Consider the following 27,832-nt stretch of genomic DNA (forward strand, 5'->3'; position numbering starts at 1 on the left):
TAAATATACTTAAGTATCAAAAGAAAAAGTATAAAGCATAAATCATTTTAAAGTTCTTATACAGAAGAAGGAGAACAAGTATTTGATAACCTGCAAAATCGGCAGGTTTTCCCACTTACAAAGCATGTAGAGGTCTGTCATTTTTATCATAGGTACACTTCAACTGTGAGAGACGGAATCTAAAACAAAAATCCAGAAAATCACGTTGTATGATTTTTAAGTAATTAATTAGCATTTTATTGCATGACATAAGTATTTGATACATCAGAAAAGCAGAACTTAATATTTGGTACAGAAACCTTTGTTTGCAATTACAGAGATCATACGTTTCCTGTAGTTCTTGACCAGGTTTGCACACACTGCAGCAGGGATTATGGCCCACTCCTCCATACAGACCTTCTCCAGATCCTTCAGGTTTCGGGGCTGTCGCTGGGCAATACAGACCTTCAGCTCCCTCCAAAGATTTTCTATTGGGTTCAGGTCTGGAGACTGGCTAGGCCACTCCAGGACCTTGAGCTACTTCTTACGGAGCCACTCCTTAGTTGCCCTGGCTGTGTATTTCGGGTCGTTGTCATGCTGGAAGACCCAGCCACGACCCATCTTCAATGCTCCTACTGGGGGAAGGAGGTTGTTGGCCAAGATCTTGCGATACATGGCCCCATCCATCCTCCCCTCAATACGGTGCAGTTGTCCTGTCCCCAAAGAAAGCATCCCCAAAGAATGATGTTTCCACCTCCATGCTTCACGGTTGGGAGGGTGTTCTTGGGATTGTACTCATCCTTCTTCTTCCTCCAAACACGGCGAGTGGAGTTTAGACCAAAAATGTATATTTTTGTCTCATCAGACCATATGACCTTCTCCCATTCCTCCTCTGGATCATCCAGATGGTCAGTGGCAAACTTCAGACGGGCCTGGACATGCGCTGGCTTGAGCAGGGGGACCTTGCGTGCGCTGCAGGATTTTAATCCATGACGGCGTAGTGTGTTACTAATGGTTTTCTTTGAGACTGTGGTCCCAGCTCTCTTCAGGTCATTGACCAGGTCCTGCCGTGTAGTTCTGGGCTAATCCCTCACCTTCCTCATGATCATTGATGCCCCACGAGGTGAGATCTTGCATGGAGCCCCAGACCGAGGGTGATTGACCGTCATTTTGAACTTCTTCCATTTTCTAATAATTGTGCCAACAGTTGTTGCCTTCTCACCAAGCTGCTTGCCTATTGTCCTGTAGCCCATCCCAGCCTTGTGCAGGTCAACAATTTTATCCCTGATGTCCTTACACAGCTCACTGGTCTTGGCCATTGTGGAGAGGTTGGAGTCTGTTTGATTGAGTGTGTGGACAGGTGTCTTTCATACAGGTAATGAGTTCAAACAGGTGCAGTTAATACAGGTAATGAGTGGAGAGCAGCAGGTCTTCTTAAATAAAAACTAACAGGTCTGTGAGAGACGGAATTCTTACTAGTTGGTAGGTGATCAAATACTGTCATGCAATAAAATGCAAATTAATTACTTAAAAATCATACAATGTGATTTTCTGGATTTTTGTCTCTCACAGTTGAAGTGTACCTATGATTTAAAAAAATACAGACCTCTACATGCTTTGTAAGTAGGAAAACCTACAAAATCGGCAGTGTATCAAACACTTGTTCTCCCCACTGTATATGGCAAATTAAGCATTTGTGTTTAGTAAGTCCGACAAATCAGAGGCAGTAGGAATGAGCAGGGATCTTCTCTTGATAGGTGCGTGAATTTGTCAACTTTCCTGTCCTGTTAAGCATTCAAAGTGTAACGAGTACTTTAGGGTGTCAGGAAAAATGTATGGAGTAAAAAGTACCTTACTCTCTTTAGGAATGTAGTGAAGTAAAAGTAAAAGTTGTCCAAAATATCAATAGTAAAGTATAGATAGACCAAAAAAACAACTTAAGTAGTAATTTAAAGTATTTTTACTTAAGTATTTTACACCACTGAGTATGGGTTCAGCATATTAATGTGTGTGGCAGGGTAGGCTCCTCAGAGGAGGACCATCCTACTAAGTGAATTTCCTACATTTCCTACAGTCAAGTCACCAAATAACTAATTAAAACACTGTTTTGCAATGGTCTACAGAAGCCTCAACAGCACCCTCTAGGGAAGCACCATGGTATGGTATAGCCGGAGGACAGCTAGCTTCCGTCCTCCTCTGGGTACATTGACTTCAACACAAAACCTAGGAGGCTCATGGTTCTCAACCCCTTCCATAGACTTACACAGTAATTATGACAACTTACGGAGGACGTCCTCCAACCTATCAGTGCTCTTGCAGCATGAACTTAAATGTTCATCCAATAAAAGGATCAGAGAATGAATCTAGTACTAAAAGCATAAGCTATAGCTAGCTAGCACTGCAGTGCATAAACTGTGGTGACTAGTTGAATCAAAGAAAGAAAGACAATTTAATTTCTTCAAAAATGAAGAAGCAGCAGAGAGCTAGCTATATTTCTTTTTTTTCTTAGTTTACCTTTCACTTACTTAGCTAATGCCGCTAATTTAAGTCTACTCAATAACCTGCCTCAAACAGAGAGGAATACTATATATGTTGGCTAGCAAGCTAACTGGCTAAAGCTATCCAACACTGCAACTCTTCCAAGTAAGGTATGCTTTTCGGTTTTATACATTTATTGCCACCGGGGTCCGTAGATTCTGTTGCAAAATGTTTCTTAATTAAAGGGATACTTCTGGATTTTGTCAATGAGGCCCTTTATCTACTTCCCAGATGAACTCGGAGACATAAGAATAATATCCACATGTCCAGTAAGAAGGTAGTACAGGTGTGTGGTGGTAGTACAGGTGTGAGGTGGTAGTACAGGTGTGAGGTGGTAGTACAGGTGTGAGGTGGTAGTACAGGTGTGAGGTGGTAGTACAGGTGTGAGGTGGTAGTACAGGTGTGAGGTGGTAGTACAGGTGTGTGGTGGTAGTACAGGTGTGAGGTGGTTGTACAGGTGTGTGGTGGTAGTACAGGTGTGAGGTGGTAGTACAGGTGTGAGGTGGTAGTACAGGTGTGTGGTGGTAGTACAGGTGTGTGGTGGTAGTACAGGTGTGTGGTGGTAGTACAGGTGTGTGGTGGTAGTACAGGTGTGTGGTGGTAGTACAGGTGTGTGGTGGTAGTACAGGTGTGAGGTGGTAGTACAGGTGTGAGGTGGTAGTACAGGTGTGAGGTGGTAGTACAGGTGTGTGGTGGTAGTACAGGTGTGTGGTGGTAGTACAGGTGTGAGGTGGTAGTACAGGTGTGTGGTGGTAGTACAGGTGTGTGGTGGTAGTGCAGGTGTGAGGTGGTAGTACAGGTGTGAGGTGGTAGTACGGGTGTGAGGTGGTAGTACAGGTGTGTGGTGGTAGTACAGGTGTGAGGTGGTAGTACAGGTGTGAGGTGGTAGTACAGGTGTGTGGTGGTAGTACAGGTGTGTGGTGGTAGTACAGGTGTGTGGTGGTAGTGCAGGTGTGAGGTGGTAGTACAGGTGTGAGGTGGTAGTACGGGTGTGAGGTGGTAGTACGGGTGTGAGGTGGTAGTACAGGTGTGTGGTGGTAGTACAGGTGTGAGGTGGTAGTACAGGTGTGAGGTGGTAGTACAGGTGTGAGGTGGTAGTACAGGTGTGTGGTGGTAGTACGGGTGTGAGGTGGTTGTACAGGTGTGTGGTGGTAGTACAGGTGTGAGGTGGTAGTACAGGTGTGTGGTGGTAGTACAGGTGTGTGGTGGTAGTACAGGTGTGTGGTGGTAGTACAGGTGTGTGGTGGTAGTACAGGTGTGAGGTGGTAGTACAGGTGTGAGGTGGTAGTACAGGTGTGTGGTGGTAGTACAGGTGTGAGGTAGTAGTACAGGTGTGAGGTGGTAGTACAGGTGTGAGGTGGTAGTACAGGTGTGTGGTGGTAGTACAGGTGTGTGGTGGTAGTACGGGTGTGAGGTGGTTGTACAGGTGTGTGGTGGTAGTACAGGTGTGAGGTGGTAGTACAGGTGTGTGGTGGTAGTACAGGTGTGTGGTGGTAGTACAGGTGTGTGGTGGTAGTACAGGTGTGTGGTGGTAGTACAGGTGTGTGGTGGTAGTACAGGTGTGAGGTGGTAGTACAGGTGTGAGGTGGTAGTACAGGTGTGTGGTGGTAGTACAGGTGTGTGGTGGTAGTACGGGTGTGAGGTGGTAGTACAGGTGTGTGGTGGTAGTACGGGTGTGAGGTGGTTGTACAGGTGTGTGGTGGTAGTACAGGTGTGAGGTGGTAGTACAGGTGTGTGGTGGTAGTACAGGTGTGTGGTGGTAGTACAGGTGTGTGGTGGTAGTACAGGTGTGTGGTGGTAGTACAGGTGTGAGGTGGTAGTACAGGTGTGAGGTGGTAGTACAGGTGTGTGGTGGTAGTAGTACAGGTGTGTGGTGGTAGTAGTACAGGTGTGTGGTGGTAGTACAGGTGTGATTATATCAGTCATTTGAATTGTGTGTATCATAAACTAAATTTGAGTGTTGCAATTAGTAGTTGTTTAATCTGTTAACAAACTTTATTTTTTACTTGTATCTAGTTTTTTAGTGGTTTGGTTTTCATATAAGCCCTTGGATTCCAACCATACCTGTACACCGTTTTATTAAAATGATTCAAATCTGCATCTCAAACTAAATGTGAGAGAGAGAGAAGAGAGGAGAGAGGAGAGAGGAGAGAGAAGAGAGGAGAGAGGAGAGAGGAGAGACCTGTGAGGGGCTCCACAGTGAGTTGGGGCTCCTGAGAATAGACCTCATACTGGACCAGAGGAGAGATGTGAGGGAGGACAAACTGGACCTGGCCCACTGTGGCACACAGCTGACGCAACGTGTAGGTACCGAGCTCCTGACTCTACACCAGGGGAGAGTGAGGGCGCGAGAGAGGGAGAGAAGGAGGGAGAGGGAGAGAGGGAGAGAGAGAGAGAGAGAGAGAGAGAGAGAAAGAGGGAGGGAGAGAAAGAGGGAGGGAGCGAGAGGGATGGAGCGAGAGGGAGGGAGCGAGAGGGAGGGATCGAGAGGGAGGAAGCGAGAGGGAGGAAGCGAGAGGGAGGAAGCGAGAGGGGGGAAGCGAGAGGGGGGAGAGAGGGAGCGAGCGAGCGAGAAGGAGCGAGAAAGAGAGAGAAAAGAGTCAATAGACAATCTACAATCTCAAGTGATAATGACGTCCTGTATTTGCAGTTAAAGCCCTGTCCTGTGGAAGAGGACAACCACAGCATTATAATAAGGGTCTTACTGGTACACTGAAGACAATGCTGTTGTTGCCCGGCAGCAGAGTGACATCACCACTCATTAGCATCTTTGCCCCGTCCTCCATGACAACAGGAACTGGGCTGACAAGGTTGGGCGTGTCCGGTGACGGGCTGCTGTCACGACGACGCATGACCAGGTGTGTGTTCTTACACACCATGCCGGTGGAGTTGAGTGTACGAGGGTCCGAGGGGCTGCGGTCCTGGATCTCTTCCAGCTCCAGAGAAGGGACAGCAGCGGAGGGGGGCATCGCTGAGGAGTTACCCAGGGGAAAAAGCACCGTCCCTGGGTATGGCCGTCTCTGTGGCCCCCTGGTCTTCCCGTTAGTCTCTCCCTGCTCCAGGTTAAAGTGAACACTGGCAGCCAGCTGTTCCAGAGGTACGGCCACAGGCATCAAGCTGCGCAGACACAACTCCACCTGCAGGGCGGTGCCAGAGTGCACCGTGGCTGTTGCCGGGCGGAACTGCAGCTGCTTGAGCTGGGCGAAATAACTCATACTGAGCGCCACCTTCTGGGCTGTAGAGGGATAAGAGGTGAAGGGAGAGAGAGACAGGGGCACGGTGAAATATAATAGTGTGTCAATAGATGGATCTACAACAGGGCTCCAACACTAACCAACACTAACCTAGGACACCTGACATGCAACGTTCTGGAACTTTCCGATAGAAATATGTTATGTAGAACAAACACGCCTCTCTGACATGTAGAATAAGGAATCACATCGGCTCCAATCATTGGCATTTCTATCCGCAACATTCAAAAACGTTTGGTAACCGAACGAGGCCCAGGTTTGTTACGACTGGGGTTTGAGCGAAAACCTACAGGACAGGAGAGTAGTTCTCCTGGAACAGGGTTAGACATAAATCATGTTGACTGACTAAAATAATCTGCTATGACTGGCTGCTTACCCTTGCTGTCTGTTGATTGGTCGGCGAAAGTCAGGATCTCCTGACAGAAGTGAATCCTCTCCTCATTGGTCAGATTGGCATCACCTGCCAACAAGGCACTTGTCTGCAGGTAGCTACGGGTGGGTTGTCAAGGAAACCAGCAGCCAACGGGCAATGAGAACAAGAGCTACAATATGCGAAAGAAATTGGTCCTTCAGACTAGCTTATAGTTGTAAACATCCTTTGCTATTTGTTTCTTAGTTGTTTTAATTCAACGTTTTTATGTGCTGTGTGTTATGACTGCTGCAAAAAGAATTGCCTCTCGGAGGACATCAACATTCTCTGAATCTGAATATAGAAAAAGTGAATGGCATTCATTCAAAAGAGATGACATAAATGGCAACACTTGACCTATTTGGCATTACACTTTTCTACTCATTTACATCCAGTGACAATTCCTCTGTAGGTTTCTTCCTAGGTTCCTGCCTTCCAGGGAGTTTTTCACACTGTGCTCCTGCCTCTGGTCTTTCATTGATTGGGGATACTTCTCTGTCTTCCCCAGCAGTTTCTGGCACTCAGCCATCTGCTTCCTGGTGTGAGTGACAGGTAGGCTCCACCCCTCTGATACGTATGACCCCAGAGCATTCTGCAAGAAGCTCTCCGCCTGCTCAGGATCACCTTTCCTCCTTATCGCACGCACGCACACACACACACACACGCACACACACACACCACACACAGCACACAGCACACAGCACACAGCACACAGCACACAGCAAGCACACACACACTTAAGTTACTACATGTCCTGTACTTGACTTCTTGACTGTGCAGAAGACGGTAGAAAGACATTTACAGGCGGAAGTGGAATTGATGACCATCACGGTCTCTTACATGTAGAACTCAGCCAGGCTCTTCCCAACGAGCCGCGCTGACCTCATCCTGCCAATGGCCGTGTACATCTCCACAGCAGCATGGGACAACTCCTGATGGACGGATAGAGGATGGAGGGAAGGAGGGAGGAAAGGAGGGAGGATGGAGGGAAGGAGGGAGAGAGGAAAGGAGGGAAGAAAGGAGGGATGAGGGAGGAAATTAGGAACGTAGGGAGGGAGGGAGGGAGGGAGGGAGGGAGGGGAGAAAGAAGGAAGGAGAGAAAGAAGGAAGGAGAGAGGGAGGCACAGGGGGATAAATTGATGCCGTTTAGTTTAATGAATCAAGCCGACATACTTTTTATCTGACAGCCTGTCACCACATACAAACCAACATGTTTCATATCTGAACTTACAAGATAATGTCTCTCAAACGCCTCCACAGAAGACAGGGCCTCCTTCAGTTTTTTATACGGGCTCTGCAAGCTGTGGACTGAAAGAGGAACTAGGACAAGTGAGGAATTGATCCCACTAGAGTAGTGCTCTGTACATTGCTGTTGCATTTGGCTCAGAACCTAGATCTCATCCCGTCTGCTTCGTCAATGCCAATCTACTGAGAGCCAATATCAAGCCCCCCCCCCCCCCCACACACCCCCTCACCAGTCTCAGCCTTCTCATCCCCCAGTCCAGCCAGCAGGTCCACAGTTCGGTTCAGCTCCAGAGACAGTGGACCCCTCTCTGACACCAGACCACACATATAGCCCAGAGACTTCAGCTGGGGGAGGGAGGGAGGGAGGGGAGTTGGGTTTGAAAGAAGTTAAGAAAATAAAAATATAAACTTTTAATTTAACTAGGCAAGTCAGTTAAGAACAAATTCTTATTTTCAATGACGGCCTAACAATGGGTTAAGTGCCTGTTCAGGGGCAGAAGACAGATTTTCACCTAGTCAGCTAGGGGATTCGACCCAGCGACCTTTCGGTTACTAGCCCAATGCTCTAACCACTAGGCTACCTGCCTAGGTTCAAGATGAGTAGTTATGAGTCGTTATGAGGTACATTTATAGTAGCTATAATATAACAATGCTTCAACCAATCAAAGCCCTTTTTACATCAGCATTTGTCACAAAGTGATTTACAGATACCCAGCCTAAAACCCCAAAGAGCAAGCAATGCAGAGGCAGAAGCACAGATGAAAAACTCCTTAGAAGGCAGGAACCTAGGTGGAAGCCTACCTTGTCAGTAGCATAGGCCCACAGGCCCACAGTGTGGGAGACATTAGCCTCTAGCTGGGCCTGGTCACAGCAGCCTTCTATACGATGCAGCACCTCCAGGCAGCTGAGGAAGACCCAGCAGTCTAATGCACCCTCTAGCATAGACACCTACACAACAACAACAGTTTAGCTAACAGCACACTGCAAAACGCTTGTAATTAAACAGAGATTAAAACAGAGAGAGAGAGAGAGAGAGGAGAAGCAGCAAGAAAACTCCACCCCATCACCACCCAGTAACAGTACCTCCATCACCACCCAGTAACCGTACCCCCATCACCACCCAGTAACCGTACCTCCATCACCACCCAGTAACCGTACCCCCATCACCACCCAGTAACCGTACCCCATCACCACCCAGTAACCGTACCCCATCACCACCTAGTAACTGTACCTCCATCACCACCCAGTAACCGTACCCCATCACCACCCAGTAACCGTACCCCCATGACCACCCAGTAACCGTACCCCATCACCACCCAGTAACCGTACCCCATCACCACCCAGTAACCATACCCCCATCACCACCCAGTAACCGTACCCACATCACCACCCAGTAACCGTACCCCTTTACCACGCAGTAACCGTACCCCCATCACCACCCAGTAACCGTACCCCCATCACCACCCAGTAACCGTACCCCATCACCACCCAGTAACCGTACCCCATCACCACCTAGTAACCGTACCTCCATCACCACCCAGTAACCGTACCCCATCACCACCCAGTAACCGTACCCCCATCACCACCCAGTAACCGTACCCCATCACCACCCAGTAACCGTACCCCATCACCACCCAGTAACCATACCCCCATCACCACCCAGTAACCGTACCCCCATCACCACCCAGTAACCGTACCCACATCACCACCCAGTAACCGTACCCCTTTACCACGCAGTAACCGTACCCCCATCACCACCCAGTAACCGTACCCCCATCACCACCCAGTAACCGTACCCCATCACAACCCAGTAACCGTACCCTCATCACAACCCAGTAACCGTACCTCCATCACCACCCAGTAACCGTACCTCCATCACCACCCAGTAACCGTACCCCCATCACCACCCAGTAACCGTACCTCCATCACCACCCAGTAACCGTACCTCCAGCAGGCATAGCTCCTGGACACAGTTATGCAGCAGCTCCAGGGCTCTCTGTGTCACCTCCCAGGGCCTCTGGAGGAAGATGAGCAGGGTACACTGACGACAGAACAGGTAGCTGCGTAACTCTAGCAGGCTAGCCTGCCCGCGTTGGATCCCATCTCTCTTCTCCATGTCTATGGGGCGCCTCAGGAGCAAGCCAGTCCAGCTCTTCACCGGGGAGCAGAAAGAACCCAGCCAGTTGGCACCGTCTACAAACAGACGAGCAGAAAGACACAACTATGTGCTGGTTTTAATGCATTGAGTCGCTGACTTATAAAGCTTGAGTGATTTTGGGGCATTGTTTGGGGGGTATTTTATTAGTATCTCCATCAGCTGTTTTCTGGTATTTTATTAGGATCCTCATTAGCTTTTTCAGCAGCTCCTCTTCCTGGGGTCCACACAACATGACATAATACAGAACATTATAATACAGGACAGTAATAGACAAGAACAGCTCAAGGACAGAACTACACACAGCCTACATATCAATACATACACACCAACGATCTAGGTCAGATAGGAGAGAGGCATTGTGCCGTGAGGTGTTGTTTTATCTATTTCTTGAAACCAGGTTTGTTGTTTTATTTCAGCAATATGAGATGGAAGGAAGTTCCATGCAATAATGGCTCTATATAATACTGTACGCTTTCTTGAATTTGTTCTGGATTTGGGGACTGTGAAAATACCCCTGGTGGCATGTCTGGTGGGATACGTGTGTGTGTCAGAGCTTTGTATTAGTTGACTATGCAAACAATTTGGGATTTTCAACACATTGATGTTTCTTATAAAAATAAGTGATGCAGTCAGTCTCTCCTCAACTCTTAGCTTTCTCCCCATTTTCGTGTTGGCCAATTGGTAGTTACAGTCTTGTCTCATCGCTGCAACTCCCGTATGGACTCGGGAGAGGCGAAGGTCAAGAGCCGTGCGTCCTCCGAAACACGACCCAGCCGAGACGCACTGCTTCTTGACACAAGGCCCACTTAACCCGGAAGCAAGTTGCATCAATGTGTCGGAGGAAACACCGTATGAGTCTCCCGGTCACCAATTGTGGGTCTCCCGGTCGCCAATTGTGAGTCTCCCGGTCCCGGCCAGCTGCGACAGAGCCTGGACTCGAACCAGGATCTCTAGTGGCACAACCTTAGACCACTGCACCACACGGGAGGTGGCTATATATTTATGTGGACTTTAGCTCAGTTGGTAAAGCATTCTGTTTGCAAAGCTAGGGTTGTGGGTTCGATTCCCGGGACCACTCGTCTGTAAAACGTAAGCACGCATGACTATAAATTGCTTTGGATTAAAGCGTCTGCTAAATGGCATATAATGTTATACAGTACCTTCGGAAAGTATTTAGACCCCTTGATTTTTCCACATTTTGTAACGTTACAGCCGTATATCAAAATGGATTAAAAACATGTTATCCTCGTCAATCTACACACACACACACACACATTACCCCATAATGACAAAGCAAAAACAGGTTTTTAATTATTTTTGCTACAACCCCAAAGCATGATGCTGCCACCACCATGCTTCACCGTAGGGATGCTGCCACCACCATGCTTCACCGTAGGGATGCTGCCACCACCATGCTTCACCGTAGGGATGGTGCCTCCACCATGCTTCACCGTAGGGATGGTGCCTCCACCATGCTTCACCGTAGGGATGGTGCCAGATTTCCTCCAGACATGACGCTTGGCATTCAGGCCAAAGAGTTCAATCTTGGTTTCATCAGGCAAGAGAATCTCGTTTCTCATGGTCGGAGAGTCTTTAGTTGTATTTTGGCAAACTCCAAGCGGGCTGTCATGTGCCTTTTACTGAGGAGTGGCTTCCGACTCTACCATAAAAGCCTGATTGGCCAGTACTGCAGAGATGGTTGTGATAACCTTCCAGAAGGACATCTTCACAGAGGAACTCTAAAGTTCCGTCAGAGTGACCATCGGGTACCTCCAAGACCAATACCCTTGCTCAGTTTGGCCGGGCTGCCAGCTCTAGGAAGAGTCTTGGTGGTTCCAAACTTCTTCCATTTAAGAATGATGGGAGGCCACTGTGTTCTTGGGGACCTTCAATTCTGCAGAAATGTTTTGGTACCCTTCCCCAGATCTGTGCCTCGACACAATCTTGTCTCGGAGCTCTACGGACAATTCCTTCGACCTCATGTTTTGGTTTTTGCTCTTACTTGCACAGTCATCTGTGGACTTTATATAGACAGGTGTGTGCCTTTCCAAATCATGACCAATCAATTGAATTTACCACTGGTGAACTCCAATTAAGTTGTAGAAACATCTCAAGGATGATCAATGGAAACAGGATGCACCTGAGCTCAATTTCAAGTCTCAGAGCAAAGGGTCTGAATACTTATGTAAATGTGAAATCTGTTATTTGTTTTAATTAAATTATAAAAAATGTCTAAAAACCTGATTTTGTTTTGTCATTATGGGGTATTGTGTGTAGACTGATGAGGGAGAAAAAAATACAATTTAATCAATTTTAGAATAAGGCTGTAACGTAACAAAATGTGGAAAAAGTCAAGGGGTCTGAATACTTTCCAAAGACACTTATTAGAACACCTATAAAGCTTGCGTGAGAGGGCTATACATGTACCTCCAGCCCCGAAGTTGAGAACATACTGAGTGAAGAGGGCGTCCAGCTCGTCGTACTGTAGCAGAGCATCCTCAAACTGCTGTAGCATCTCAAACACAAAGGCCAACTCCTCCTGCACACAACAAAACACAGATACACATCACACGTGATCGAACATACATACTAATCATACATGATTAGTACACACACACACACACACACACACACGCACCCATCCAAAAGCATCCCGGAGTCGCCTCTTCATTATTGACGAAGATGCCAGTTGCGGACTTGTGAGGCGTCTGTTTCTCAAACTACACACTAATGTATTTGTCCTCTTGCTCAGTTGTGCACCGGGGCCTCCCACTCCTCTTTCTATTCTGGTTAGAGCCAATTTGCGCTGTTCTGTGAAGGGAGTAGTACACAGCGTTGTACCAGATCTTCAGTTTCTTGGCAATGGACTAGCCTTCATTTCTCAGAACAAGAATAGACTGACGAGTTTCAGAAGAAAGTTATTTGTTTCTGGCCATTTTGAGCCTGTAATCGAACTCACAAATGCTAATGCTCCAGATACTCAACTAGTCTAAGGCCAGTTTTATTGCTTCTTTAATCAGAACAAAAGCTTTCAGCTGTGCCAACATAATTACAAAAGGGTTTTCTAATGGTCAACTAGCCTTTTAAAATGATAAACTTGAATTAGCTAACACAACGTGCTATTGGAACACAGGAGTGATGTTTGCTGATAATGGGCCTCTGTACGCCTATGTAGATATTCCATAAAAAAAATCAGCCGTTTCCAGCTACAATAGTCATTTACAACATTAACAATGTCTACACTGTATTTCTAATCAATTTGATGTTATTTTAATGGACAAAAAAATGTGCTTTTCTTTCAAAAACAAGGACATTTCTAAGTGACTACAAACTTTTGAATGGTAGTGTATACACTATATATATAAACACACACCCTCTTCTTCCTGTATAAAACCACAGATTCACCTGAGACACACAGACTGGCAGGTACAGACCTACCTGTACCATGAAGTAGTCACAGAAGCTCCATCCGGGCTGATTGCGTTTCTCCCGGAGGGTGCGCATGTCCTCCTCGAAGCGTCCCAGGTTCTGAGTGAAGGACATCAGCAGTAGAGTCCTCAGCTTCAGCAGGAAGGCACTCCACGACTCCTGAGACCTGGACGAATTCTTTAGAGGGTCTGACAGAACCACACAACTAGGTGAGAAAGAGAGAGGAGAGAGGAGAGAAGGAAAGAAGGAAAGAGAGAGGAGAGAAGGAGAGAGAGAGAGTAAGAGCAAATGAGAGACATTTGTATCTGATCTATCAGAACAATTCTTTCTTCTTGCTATTTGTGTTTTTCATTTCCAGCCTCCATTTTGTTTGTATCTTGTGTTGTAAAGTGTGTCCATTTTGTTTGCATCTTGTGTTGTAAAGTGTGTCCATTTTGTTTGTATCTTGTGTTGTAAAGTGTGTCCATTTTGTTTGTATCTTGTGTGTCTCACCGGTCATTCTGCTTGTTACAGAAGTCGTTGCGGATCTTGTCCACTAAGGAAGAGCGAGGCAGGATGTTGGTCTTGTTCTTCTTCTTGGCGTCGCTGGTCTCCACGACAACGATGACCCAGTCAGCTGACCCGTGGAGCCGCAGGTTGCCCTGCCACCTCATCATGTTGTCCCTGACTGACGCCTTGTACACCTCAGTGTCCTAGAGGGTTTATTGACAGTTCATTATTCATTCATTGGTTAGTCCTTTCTGAACCCCTAATAATAATACCAATAATAATATTAACAATAACAACAATAATAATACCAGCAAAAACAATAAAACCAACAATAACAATAATAATAACAACAATAACAATACTAATAACATTAACAACGACAATAATAATATCAACAATAATAATAATAATAATAATAATAATAATAACATTTGTTAATAATAACAATAACAATAATAATAACACAAATATTAATAATTATGATAATAACAATAACAGTAATAATAACAATAATAATGATAATAATGACATCATAACAATCATAATAATAACAACAATAATAATAATAATCATAATAATAACAACCATAAAGGTATTTTTTGTTGGTTCACTGTTTCAGACAATCATAAAGTAACTCTCTCACATTACGAGTAAAAACAAAAATAAACTGCTGTGTATCTCCAGTCCCTTTTCAGGGCATCAAATGCCAGGAAATAGTAATGGTGCAAACCTCTATAGGAGTCATTACTATCAAATGCCCTGGATGAATGACATGTATTATTTAATGAGTCCAAACAGCCTTGATATACTAAAAGTGCTTGTAAAACAACAAAAGGCTCTCTGCCATAGCTATCCGTCACGCACTGTTTCCCACGTCGGTCACGAGTCGCCGGCTGGACGGCACCTTCCTTAAAACAACCGCCCTTTTAGTACATCAACAAACTTCTGTTTCCTCAGCACTGCTCTGCTCTCCCTGAACAGACTGAGGGGCCAGCCAGGTTACACTCATTAGGACAGACAGACAAACTGAGGGGCCAGCCAGGTTACACTCATTGGGGCGGCAGGGTAGCCTAGTGGTTAGAGCGTTGGACTAGTAACCGGAAGGGGGTGGGGGTGAGAGTGAGAGTGAGAGTGAGAGTGAGAGTGAGAGTGAGAGAGAGAGAGAGAGAGAGAGAGAGAGACAGGACAGACAGACAGACGAGGAATAGAGGAATCCTCCTGAGACTAAACGCAAACAACATGTGAACCAGCTGGAATACACAACATGTAATGTGTTGTATCTGTCTGCCATCCATCTGCTGCCTGCACTGAGAATAATACTGATTATCCACTCTGGAGCAAATCATCTAGCTAGGCTGTTACATCCCACCGGTTATTTAATGGAGGGTAGAGTAGAATGTATGTGTGTGTGTGTGTGTGTGTGTGTGTGTGTGTGTGTGTGTGTGTGTACACGTGTTCAAGTCCCCACAAGAATAGTAAACAAATGAGAATTTTACCATCTGGGGACATTTTCTTAGTCCCCATGAGGTCAAATACTATTTCTAGGGGGTTTAGGGTTAAGGTTAATTACATTAAGGGTTAGCATTAAGGGTTAGCAGCTGGGGTTCGTTTTAGGGTTATGCTGGGGTTAGTTTTAGGGTTAGGCTGGGGTTAGTTTTAGGGTTAGGCTGGGGTTAGTTTTAGGGTTATGCTGGGGTTAGTTTTAGGGTTAGGCTGGGGTTAGTTTTAGGGTTATGCTGGGGTTAGTTTTAGGGTTAGGTTTTAGGGTTATGCTGGGGGTTAGTTTTAGGGTTAGGCTGAGGTTCGTTTTAGGGTTAGGTTTTAGGGTTAGGCTGGGGTTAGTTTTAGGGTTAAGCTGGGGTTAGATTTAGGGTTAGGCTGGGGTTAGTTTTAGGGTTATGCTGGGGTTAGTTTTAGAGTTAGGCTGGGGTTAGTTTTAGAGTTAGGCTGGGGTTAGTTTTAGGGTTAGGCTGGGGTTAGTTTTAGGGTTAGGCTGGGGTTAGTTTTAGAGTTAGGCTGGGGTTAGTTTTAGGGTTAGGCTGGGGTTAGTTTTAGGGTTAGGCTGGGGTTAGTTTTAGGGTTATGCTGGGGTTAGTTTTAGGGTTAGGCTGGGGTTAGTTTTAGAGTTAGGTTTTTGGGTTAGGGTGAAAGGGAAAACAGGATTTTGAATGGGACTGAATTGTGTGTCCCCACAAGGTTAGCGGTACAAGAATGTGTGTGTTTACAGTAAAACGGGCACGGCACCACGTACACAGCAGTCTGTCCAGTAGATATGGAGGAAGGGGAAAGTGAGGAGGGCTTTGTTTCCCTCTTTAGGGAGGAGTTCCTCTTTGAACTGGACAAAGTTGGCCTCTAAATGGATCATCTTTGGTGCTCGTCCATACGACCTAAGATAAAAAATATATATATATATATTATGGTATAGACGTTCTATAAAGGAGTTTATACATTATAATGCTTATACACTGAGATGCTCTTATCTAGCATAGACCAGTAATCCAACATTTAGTCGACAGTCATTCAACAGTTCTAACAAAAAAAAAAACCTGTTTCAATTAGACCAATTACTTCCTGGCACATCTTGTCAGCACTCACCTCTTCCACTCCATTGGTTCCCTGGGAAGCTGCTGGGCCAATGGGGTGTAGAGAGAAGTGAACAAGGCCTGGTCCCCAGCACCTGGTGGAGAAAGGGGGGAGATTAGGGAAGAGGAGGGAGGAAAGGAAGGAAGGAGGAAAGAGAGTGAGGGTAGGAGGAGAGAGAATGAGGAGAACAGAAAATCCCCTGATACCCAATAAGTACCTGTCAACACAGGATTATGCGTTCATTTAAAACAGCCAGTTGAACTTCAGGACTGTAATTGAATAGCCCTGCCCTATGATCCAGCTACACTCAATAAGCCCTGCTGGCTATCACCCCTCTGTCCTAGTGGTGTTTCCAAACCCGTCCACGGCTGAAAAAAGCACAGGTTTTGAAGATACTGACATGACAGGCGGTACCCCATCCCCCACCAGACTCCCAGAACCAACCTTTTCCTGTGTGGTTAAAGGTTGATATGTCAGGGAGTACCCCATCCCCCACCAGAGGGGGGAGCAACACCTGTTCAGAAATTTGATGCGGAGACAAATTTTGTCTCTGTAAACAGCATTCTGTTGTTACCTTGACAACAGCAAAGCAAAGCCCATTACTGGGCATTCAGGACTAAGAGACATAACAAGGCTTGACGTAATGAAGCTGTGGGAATATTCTAATACACTGTGGTACACATGCACTGGAAGAATGTAGAATGTCCCTTCTATTGCTGCTGTTTTGTGTGTCTGTCACAGGCAAACAGCCATTGGACTTCAAATCTAATTGACCTTTCAATCATACAAGTGCTGCAAGGCTGCGCTGCACCATAAAGCTGAGACTTTGCCCTTGTGAATAGGGCTGTTCAGAGACCAACGCTGTATAGCTCTGCTAGTAAATCCTGTTGTTGCCTCTAATAGTAAAACTGCACACAGCCCTGGTATGGTCCCCCCCCCCCCAGAGAGAAGAGCCCTGGTATGGTCCCCCCCAGAGAGAAGAGCCCTGGTATGGTCCCCCCCAGAGAGAAGAGCCCTGGTATGGTCCCCCCCCAGAGAGAAGAGCCCTGGTATGGTCCCCCCCAGAGAGAAGAGCCCTGGTATGGTCCCCCCCAGAGAGATCCCTCAAATGAAGTATAGGAAACCTATAGGATGCCAGTAGTATAGCCAACTAAACGCAATGATTTATGATGGAGATGGACTAGAGCTCCGACGTCTTATAAAATTACGTTTTTTAATCAAGAACGACTGATTTCATCACCCAGAGAATAGTCCGCAATTACATAAAACAATCAGTCGTTTTTTTTATTAATATATATATTTTTAAACAACTTTAAGTGACACTAGTCACCGCACCATAAATTGCAGAGTTGAGTTTAATCGGCTACTAGAAGTATGGTATATTAAGCCCATAGGTTACCAACCCAGCCAGGTCACCTGTGATTACAAGTCAGTGTTCGACGTATATCCATGTTCGAAGGGCGTTGGGAGATTACGTAGAAACAGGATACTAGGGGCAACAGTGAGCGCTGTTACCTTAAAATAGGTTTCAGTTTGGCAAGGTCCTTGTGGACGGGGATAGTGGATGGGAGTCTTTGTCTGGCACCAAAGGTTGCATGTTTCGTATCCAGTGATAGAACGTTGTTTTTGAGATTTCTGTTTTAAGTCTATCCCAAACCCTTAACCATTTGGAGTTAATGCCTGACCTTACGATTTCAGAGTTAATGCCTGAAACTTAACCTTAAACAGTTTGACGTTTGATGTTTGGAACAACTTTGAAATGTGACTTTTGAGAAAAGGTTTTTAACCTAGTAATGACGTGACTGTGAGAGCTTGTTGACCAGCCAGGGTGGTCCAGGGACAAGCAGGCCAGAGCTGTCAAGACCACCAATAGGGTCAAACCTTAAAATAACTTTTCTGAGAAGCTCACTTGAAAGGCCAACAGAGGAGATTCTCCCAACACACACACTCAGTGGAGGAAAAAGTACCCGATTGTCATACTTGAGTAAAAAACAAAGATACCTTAATGACTCAAATAAAAGTCACGTAAAAGTAAAAGTTGTGAAACATATAAATAGTGAAGTACAGATAGCAAAAAAAACCCGACTTAAGTACTACTTTAAAGTATGTTTACACCACTGCTCACACTGTAGCCACTGTCTGCATGTAGCCTGAAGACTCATTAATTTGTGTGTCCCCCGGCTAAGCCAGGTGTTATGTATCCAGTCTGAAGCAGGTGCATGATGACAGCAGGTTGATGAAACTGCATCACGAGCTGTGGCGTAAGGAGAAGGACAGCACATATGATCTGTCTACATTAGCTGATATAGTAGCGTAGCCTAATGCATATCTCATTATAAAATGATAAGGAAAGAAACTGTGATTGAAGATGGTTCAATGAGCGTTATCAATTTGTCAAGCGGCGACGGTCACTGTCCTGCAAGAAATGGTGCTGACGTTAAAAAAGCCAGCCCATTCTTTAAGGCCACTGATAGGCGGCGGCAACTGGCTGCCTTGCCTGAGCTCAGTGTCAAACTCACAAACCTCGCTACAATCGCTGCCCGGCTGAATAAAAAACGACCGCAACATCATCCCAGCAACAAAACACTCACATGTCACAATCGGCTTGTTCTCCATTGTGTAAATAATGGGCTTCTCCTCTTGAGGCTCCATCATGGATTCTGATAGTCAGTGATAGCCCCCCATGTCATGTAAAAATCCGGTTTGTTTTTAGTAAATGCTTATGCATGCAGACAGTCGTGGGGTGTAATCATTAGTCCAAACAGTTACAAAACAGTTGTGTTGAGCAACGAAAACGTTAGTTTCAATTGGACAAACTCAGGTAGGTCCATCCCCATTTCGTTCCGTTTTTCTTCCGTTTAAGAAACGTTTTGCAACAGAATCTTAATGAATACGCCACTGATGTATGGCTGGGGCTGCGTCCACTGGCCGTGTCCCGTGACACTTCCTGGAACACACCTTCACTCTACTACGTAGGGCTATGCGCAATTTAAAGGGAACGCCGCATAGAACGCTGCAGCAGCTGATGGCTCCCCTGGACGGCTCACTAAGTGAAAATGTATAAATGCCTAACCGAATCCGTTCTCATGTGGTGTTCCTAACTGGAAACAGACCAATCAATAAAATGTATCTTTTAAATAGATTTTTTCAAACATATGGATGTTTGATTACAATGACTATTCGGAATGACTGTTTAAAATAACTGTAGTAACATTTATGTAAAGTTATAATTGACAAGTAGGTGGCAGGTAGCCTAGCAGTTAAGCGTGTTCGGATAGTAACTGAAAGGTCACAGGTTCAAATCTCCGAGCTGGCAAAGTGGAAAAATCTGCCGTTCTGCCCTTGAGCATGGCAATTAACCCTCAATGACTACTGGTCCCTGGATGTTGATTATGGCAGCACCCCACAACTCTCTGATTCAGAGGGGTTGGGTTAAATGTGTTAGACACATTTCAGTTGAATGCTTTCAGGTGTGGAACTCACTAGCTTATCCCCCCTTTTCTATCGATTCACGTATAATAGAAAATATTACCGGAGTGCCAAGTCTGGGACAAAAAAGCTTCTCAACAGTTTTTACCCCTAAGTCATAAGACTCCTGAACAGGTAATCAAATGGCTACCTGGATTAGTAGCGAGTCCACGTACCCAGACTCGCTACTGTTTTTCACTGTCGCTACTGTTGTTTTTATTTCTTTACTTACCTATTGTTCACCTAATACCTTTTTTTGCACTATTGGTTAGAGCCTGTAAGTAAGCATTTCACTCAAAGGTCTACTACACCTGTTGTATTCGGCGCACGTGACAAATAAACTTTGATTTGATTTATTACTATCTGCTCCCCTATCAAGGTAAAAATGGCTATGTCGTCATGGTACGTTGGTTAGCACTTTCCTGTCAAGGTTGGTGCAGAAAGAGAACAGCTTCTTGTGGTTTTACAGTGCATTTGGAAAGTATTCAGACCCCTTGACTTTTTCCACATTTTGTTAAGTTAAAGCCTTATTCTAAAATTGATAAATACTTTTTTTCCCTCATCAATCTACACACGACACCCCACAATGAAAGTGAAAACAGGTTTTTAGACATTTTTGCAAATGTACAAATAATAAAATCCAGGCACAACCTTATTTACATAAGAATTCAGGCCCTTTGCTATGAGACTCGAAATTGAGCTCAGGTACATCCTGTTTCCATTGATCGTCCTTGAGATGTTTCTACAACTTGATTTGAGTCCACCTGTGGTAGATTCAATTGTTTGGACATGATTTGGAAAGGCACACACACCTGTCTATATAAGGTCCCACAGTTGACAGTGCATGACAGAGCCATTAGCCACGAGGTCAAAGGAATTCTCTGTAGAGCTCCGAGACAGGTTTGTGTCGAGGCACAGATCTGAGGAAGGGTACTAAAACATTTCTGCAGCGTTGAAGGTCACCAAGTAAACAGTGGCCTCCATCATTCTTAAATGGAAGACGTTTGGATGAGGTAGGATTAGCCAGTCTGGGCATGTCCCACGATGGAGGCAAACACCAGCATGGTGATCAGCAGGTCTGCCATCATAAACAGGTAGTCATGTCGCCCACAGTGGTGAAGATATGCACAGAGAACCAGAAGAAGTAGAAGTACTGGTGCCTCAGCGAGGCGAATACAGGGATGGAGATGTCGGGGTCCATCCAGCGTTCGGACCCGAAACCGATACCCAGGCCAGCCTTCCAGCATGAATATGTGTAGAGCATAAGCTTGGAGAGATGAGACCAGGGGTGAGGGTCAACCCCTGGTGAGGGTCAACTGCTTCCCGTGCACCTCCAGCCAAACGTGGCCATGGACTGAATAAAGACCAGAACCTCCTACTCTGACAGTGGGTTTTGACCAGAGGCGGTACCTCCTCTTGACAACACTTTGCTCCAATGCTTCGCATCGCTTGAAATTTAAATAAAGCTGAACCTTTTCGACCACTCAGCTTCCCACAATCCCCCTCACGTTTCTCTGCGTGCCCTCATTGGAAATAAATATCCTCAACAGGAAGCGTGCTCCAGGAAACCTGCAGGGGGAAGCACAACACAGATACAGTCTTGGTCAGAGTAGTTCATATCCAGAGAAATATAAATAGAACATTTCGTTACTAAGCCTTGGAGTCATCATCAAAGAAAACCCCAACTCTCTCTCCCAGGTCATTGGCTCTCCACAATATATCTTTTCACGTGTTTTTAAATGCATTAACAAGCACAAAGGATTATTTCCAACCCACCACTGGTATACACACACACACGCACACACACACACACACACACACACACACACAAACACACACACGCACACTCACACACACACCCACACACACACACACACAAGGTTCCACCTGTTAAAAAAATAAATCTAAATTTGACGATGGTACCAGCCATATAAAGTGTTAAACAAAAATACACAGTGTCTCCAGAAAGTCTCTCCCCCCTCTGTCTCTCCCCCCCTCCGTCTCTCTCCCCCTCCGTCTCTCCCCCTCTGTCTCTCCCCCTCTGTCTCTCCCCCCCTCCGTCTCTCCCCCTCTGTCTCTCCCCCTCTGTCTCTCCCCCCCTCCGTCTCTCCCCCTCTGTCTCTCCCCCTCTATCTCTCCCCCCCTCCGTCTCTCCCCCTCTGTCTCTCTCCCCCCTCCGTCTCTCTCCCCCTCCGTCTCTCCCCCTCTGTCTCTCCCCCTCTGTCTCTCCCCCCCTCCGTCTCTCCCCCTCTGTCTCTCCCCCTCTGTCTCTCCCCCCCTCCGTCTCTCCCCCTCTGTCTCTCCCCCTCTGTCTCTCCCCCCCTCCGTCTCTCCCCCTCTGTCTCTCTCCCCCCTCCGTCTCTCTCCCCCCTCCGTCTCTCTCCGCCCCTCCGTCTCTCCCCCTCTGTCTCTCCCCCCCTCCGTCTCTCCCCCTCTGTCTCTCTCCCCCCTCTGTCCCCCCCCCCCCCACGTCTCTCTCCCCCCTCCGTCTCTCTCCCCCCTCCGTCTCTCTCCGCCCCTCCGTCTCTCCCCCTCTGTCTCTCTCCCCCCTCCATCTCTCCCCCTCCGTCTCTCTCCCCCCCTCCATCTCTGCCCCCCTCTGTCTCTCTGCCCCCTCCGTCTCACACCCCTTGACTTGTTCCACGTGTTCTTGTGTTAAAGCCCGTGTCACTGATCGACACACAATACCCCACAATTTGGAAGTGGAATTTTGTTTTTAGAATTTTTTTTTTTTTTTTTTACAAATTATTAAAAAATGTAAAGCTGAAAATGTTTTGAGCGAATATGTATTCAAGCCTTTTGTTATGTCAAGCCTAAATAACATCAGGAGTAAAAATGTGCTTAACAAGTCACATAATAAGTTGCATGGACTCACTCGGGATGCAATAAAAGTGTTTAACATGATTTGTGAAGGATGATCTCATCTCTGTACCCCAAACATACAATTATCTGTGAAATAATTGGTCAGAGAAGTAGCCGAGTGTAAGCCACAGTGCCACGTACGATTCATCTATTGCAGGTAATCATGTCTCATTAAAATAATGTTAAATAACATAGAAAATATCCACAAAATTAACATTTCAATTGGTTTAAAAAATAAAATGGTCTATGAGGTGGTCTATTTATTCTTCTCTTTATTATCTTTCCAATCAAATCACAATTTATTTCATGTGTACAAGGTCTCAACATATTTTACACAAAGAGGAAAAACACAAAAAAATAAACAACAGAAGAAGAACAGAGAAACAGAGAAACAGTACATTGACACGAAGCGAACCCCTTGAAATGGATAACCGGCCAGCCATAGGCTACATTTGATGTAAGCATATGCAGATGAAGAGAACCCAGACGTAGAAGATGGGAAAGGTCATGACCTGTAGCCATCCATAAATACAACTCCTCTGATGGGTCAACCACCAACTCCTCCTCTGTTCCTCTGGTGATGTAGAGGTTAATCCAGGACCTGCAGTGCCTAGCTCCACTCCTATTCCCCAGGCGCTCTCTTTTGATGACTTCTGTAACCGTAACCACCAACTCCCTCCAGCCGACTAGGAGATGGAGAGAAAGAGAAATGGATGAGAGAAAGTGATGGATGAAAATCGAATTAAATCAAAGTGTATTGGCCACGTACACAGTTTAGCGGGTGCAGAGAAATGCTTGTGTTACTAGCTCCTAACAGTTCAGTAAAGGAGTACAATACATTTAGTAATATCAACGTAGAGCCGGAAAATCATCTATGCTCTCATAGGCCCTTTTCCAGTAACCCAACACACTGATACATCATTTAGTTCTCCCTCCCGCATATGCTGTGACATCACCTGGTTTAAACGTCTCTAGAGACAATATCTCTCATCATTACTCAATGCCTGAGTTTACCTCCAATGTACTCACATCCTACTCTACCTTTGTCTGTACATTATGCCTTTGTTTTATTAACTGCTTTAGCACACTCTGCCAACCCGGATGTCCTAGCCGTGTTTGAATCCTGGCTTAGGAAGACCACCAAAACCCCTGAAATTTCCATCCCTAACTATAACATTTTCCGACAAGATAGAACTGCCAAAGGGGGAGGAGTTGCAATCTACTGCAGAGATAGCTTGCAGAGTTATGTCTTACTATCCAGGTCTGTACCCAAACAATTCGAGCTTCTACTTTTAATATCCACCTTTCCAGAAACAAGTCTCTCACCGTTGCCGCTTTCTATAGCCCACCTACTGCCCCCAGCCGTGCCCTGGACACCATATGTGAATTGATTGCCCACCATCTATCTTCAGAGCTGGTGCTGCTAGGTGACCTAAACTTAACACCCCGGCGATCCTACAATCTAAGCTTGATGCCCTCAAACTCACACAAATTATCAATGAACCCACCAGGTACAATCCCAAAAACGTAAATTCTGGCACCCTCATAAATATCATCCTAACCAACTTGCCCTTCAAATACACATCTGCTGTTTTCAACCGAGATCTCAGCGATCACTGCCTCATTGCCTGCGTCTGTAATAGGTCTGTCGTCAAACGACCACCCCTCATCAATGTCAAATACTCCCTAAAACAATTCAGCGAGCAGGCCTTTATAATCGACCTGGCCTGGGTATCCTGGAAGGATATCGACCTCGTCCCGTCAGTAGAAGATGCCTGGTTATTCTTTAAAAGTGCCTTCCTCACCATCTTAAATAAGCATGCCCCATTCAAAACTGTAGAACCAGGAACAGATATAGGCCTTGGTTCTCTCCAGACCTGACTGCCCTTGACCAACACAAAAACATCCTGTGGCTTTCTGCATTAGCATCGAACAGCCCCCGTGATATGCAACTTTTCATGGAAGTCAGGAACCAATATACACAGGCAGTTAGGAAAGCTAAGGCTAGCTTTTTCAAACAGAAATTTGCATCCTGTAGCACAAACTCAAAAACGTTATGGGACGCTGTAAAGTCCACGGAGAATAAGAGCACCTCCTCCCAGCTGCCCACTGCACTGAGGCTAGGAAACACAGTCACCAACGATAAATCCACTATAAATGAGATTTCAATAAGCATTTTCTACGTCTGGCCATGCTTTCCAACTGGCTACCCCTACCCCGGTCAACAGCTCTGCACCCCCCACAGCAACTCGCCCAAGCCTCCCCATTTCTCCTTCATCAAAATCCAGATAGCTGATGTTCTGAAAGAGTGGCAAAATCTGGACCCCTACAAATCAGCCGGCCTAGACAATCTGGACCCTCTCTTTCTAAAATTATCTGCCGAAATTGTTGCAACCTCTCTTTCGTATTGTCTGAGATTACCATTGGTTGGAAAGCTGCCACAGTCATGCCCCTCTTGCTGCTTGTGATCTTTGATCCACCTCTACGCAGACGACACCATTCTGTATACCTCTTCGGACACTGTGTTAACCAACCTCCAGACGAGCTTCAATGCCATACAACTCTCCTTCCGTGGCCTCCAACTGCTCTTAAATGCAAGTAAAACTAAATGCATGCTCTTCAACCGATCGCTGCCCGCAAATGCCTGCCTGTCCAGCATCACTCCTGTCCAGCATCACTACTCTGGACAGTTCTGACTGTAAACTCTCCTTCCAGACTCACATTAAACATCTCCAATCCAAAATGAAATCTAGAATCGGCTTCCTATTTTGCAACAAAGCATCCATCACTCATGCTGCCAAACATATCCTCGTAAAACTGACCATCCTATCAATCCTCGACTTTGGCGATGTCATTTACAAAATAGCCTCCAACAACATACATACATACATACATACAGTGGGGCAAAAAAGTATTTAGTCAGCCACCAATTGTGCAAGTTCTCCCACTTAAAAAGATGAGAGAGGCCTGTAATTTCATCATAGGTACACTTCAACTATGACAGGCAAAATGAGGGGGAAAAAATCCAGAAAATCACATTGTAGGATTTTTAATGAATTTATTTGCAAATTATGGTGGGAAATAAGTATTTGGTCACCTACAAACAAGCAAGATTTCTGGCTCTCACAGACCTGTATCTTCTTCTTTAAGAGGCTCCTCTGTCCTCCACTCGTTACCTGTATTAATGGCACCTGTTTGAAGTTGTTATCAGTATAAAAGGCACCTGTCCACAACCTCAAACAGTCACACTCCAAACTCCACTATGGCCAAGACCAAAGAGCTGTCAAAGGACACCAGAAACAAAATTGTAGACCTGCACCAGGCTGGGAAGACTGAATCTGCAATAGGTAAGCAGCTTGGTTTGAAGAAATCAACTGTGGGAGCAATTATTAGGAAATGGAAGACATACAAGACCACTGATAATCTCCCTCGATCTGGGGCTCCACGCAAGATCTCACCCCGTGGGGTCAAAATGATCACAAGAACGGTGAGCAAAAATCCCAGAACCACACGGGGGGGGGGGGGACCTAGTGAATGACCTGCAGAGAGCTGGGACCAAAGTAACAAAGCCTACCATCAGTAACACACTACGCCGCCAGGGACTCAAATCCTGCAGTGCCAGACGTGTCCCCCTGCTTAAGCCAGTACATGTCCAGGCCCGTCTGAAGTTTGCTAAAGAGCATTTGGATGATCCAGAAGAAGATTGGGAGAATGTCATATGGTCAGATGAAACCAAAATATAACTTTTTGGTAAAAACTCAACTCGTCGTGTTTGGAGGACAAAGAATGCTGAGTTGCACCCAAAGAACACCATACCTACTGTGAAGCATGGGGATGGAAACATCATGCTTTGGGGCTGTTTTTCTGCAAAGGGACTAGGACGACTGTAAAGGAAAGAATGAATGGGGCCATGTATTGTGAGAATTTGAGTGAAAACCTCCTTCCATCAGCAAGGGCATTGAAGATGAAACGTGGCTGGGTCTTTCAGCATGACAATGATCCCAAACACACCGCCCGGGCAACGAAGGAGTGGCTTCGTAAGAAGCATTTCAAGGTCCTGGAGTGGCCTAGCCAGTCCCCAGATCTCAACATCATAGAAAATCTTTGGAGGGAGATGAAAGTCTGTGTTGCCCAGCAACAGCCCCAAAACATCACTGCTCTAGAGGAGATCTGCATGGAGGAATGGGCCAAAATATCAGCAACAGTGTGTGAAAATCTTGTGAAGACTTACAGAAAACGTTTGACGTCTGTCATTGCCAACAAAGGGTATATAACAAAGTATTGAGATAAACTTTTGTTATTGACCAAATACTTATGTTCCACCATAATTTGCAAATAAATTCATTACAAATCCTACAATGTTATTTTCTGGGAAAAAAAATCTAATTTTGTCTGTCATAGTTGAAGTGTACCTATGATGAAAATGACAGGCCTCTCTCATCTTTTTAAGTGGGAGAACTTTCACAATTGGTGGCTGACTAAATACTTTTTTGCCCCACTGTACATACATACATAAATACTCTGCACATCTACCATTCCAGTGTTCAATTGCTATATTGTAATTATTTCGCCACCCTGGCCTAATTATTGCTTTACCTCCCTTATCTTAACTCATTTGCACGCACTGTATATAGACTTGTTCTACTGTATTATTGACTGTATATTTGTTTATTCCCTGTGTAACTCTGTGTTGTTGTATGTGTCGAACTGCTTTGCTTTATCTTGGCCAGGTCGCAGTTGCAAATGAGAACTTGTTCTCAACTAGCCTACCTGGTTAAATAAAGGTAAACATTTTAAAACACACCTGTTGATCATGCTGGTCTGTCTCCATGGAGGGGAGCAGGTGACTCTCCAACCAGACAGCAGTCTCCAGGGACCAACTAGTGCTATCCTGCAGCAAATACCAAACAATTATGACTGCATTGATATCTTAGTTCATTTGATGGGGCCTAAACTATAAACCAATCAAACCAAGAAAGTTGTAGCCAATGGTTGTTAATTGAGCTATATTATAATATTGTAATGAAACGGCAGGGAGCAGGTCCCGAAGTCTAGAGGGCTATCGACTGTGCCGTAAATGCAAGCTCCAGCGGTAAAGTCGATATCCGCGTTTATAAACCCAGGGTCGTTAAAGTATATTCTACAATCCTCCTCTGTATAACCCTCACTCACCCACACAATCTGACACATTTATACGGATCTATGCAGCTCCAACATGACTATTATGCGTTAGGAAATGTATTTTGTTCCACACACACACACACACACACACACACACACACACGACAGGTTAAAAAAAAAAGTGCACGACTGACTTTCACATAGGACGTTCTCTTTCAAGGGCGGCGGAGAAAAGAGTACCGGGATGTGGCGGCGAATCCGGGATAGCGGTTTGTGAAAACGTCACAGCGTCCCTTGCGT

The 27,832-nt window shown here is 45.7% G+C and overlaps 1 protein-coding gene and 1 long non-coding RNA gene across 4 annotated transcripts in view; both read right to left on the reverse strand.

Annotated features, from left to right (window-relative positions):
• The window catches only part of LOC110501933 (trafficking protein particle complex subunit 10), a 28,053-nt gene extending 9,031 nt beyond the window's left edge, over positions 1-19,022 (reverse strand). Inside the window, exons 1-15 of one of the 3 annotated variants that reach the window (XM_036959419.1) lie at positions 18,673-19,022; positions 16,094-16,175; positions 15,750-15,885; positions 13,502-13,701; positions 13,019-13,214; positions 12,008-12,119; positions 9,368-9,615; positions 8,224-8,370; positions 7,653-7,767; positions 7,409-7,485; positions 7,018-7,109; positions 6,669-6,809; positions 6,145-6,257; positions 5,223-5,752; positions 4,700-4,841 (exon numbers count right to left, since the gene is read on the reverse strand). In XM_036959419.1, the coding sequence (XP_036815314.1) occupies positions 4,700-4,841; positions 5,223-5,752; positions 6,145-6,257; positions 6,669-6,809; positions 7,018-7,109; positions 7,409-7,485; positions 7,653-7,767; positions 8,224-8,370; positions 9,368-9,615; positions 12,008-12,119; positions 13,019-13,214; positions 13,502-13,701; positions 15,750-15,885; positions 16,094-16,175; positions 18,673-18,736 (2,395 nt within the window). In that variant the 5' untranslated portion in view covers positions 18,737-19,022. The remainder of the gene's footprint in view (positions 1-4,699; positions 4,842-5,222; positions 5,753-6,144; positions 6,258-6,668; positions 6,810-7,017; positions 7,110-7,408; positions 7,486-7,652; positions 7,768-8,223; positions 8,371-9,367; positions 9,616-12,007; positions 12,120-13,018; positions 13,215-13,501; positions 13,702-15,749; positions 15,886-16,093; positions 16,176-18,672) is intronic. The other 2 variants (XM_036959418.1, XM_036959417.1) reach the window with 2 other exon arrangements.
• Positions 19,023-22,666: 3,644 nt separating this feature from the next.
• LOC110501943 lies at positions 22,667-27,828 on the reverse strand. The gene is made up of 3 exons (XR_002470275.2): positions 27,727-27,828; positions 27,216-27,302; positions 22,667-23,097 (listed from the first exon to the last, which is right to left on the reverse strand). It is a non-coding gene; the product is annotated as an uncharacterized LOC110501943 (long non-coding RNA).
• Positions 27,829-27,832: the final 4 nt, after the last annotated feature.

Source organism: Oncorhynchus mykiss, chromosome 22 (assembly GCF_013265735.2).
Source record: "Oncorhynchus mykiss isolate Arlee chromosome 22, USDA_OmykA_1.1, whole genome shotgun sequence".
Lineage (NCBI taxonomy): Eukaryota > Metazoa > Chordata > Actinopteri > Salmoniformes > Salmonidae > Oncorhynchus > Oncorhynchus mykiss.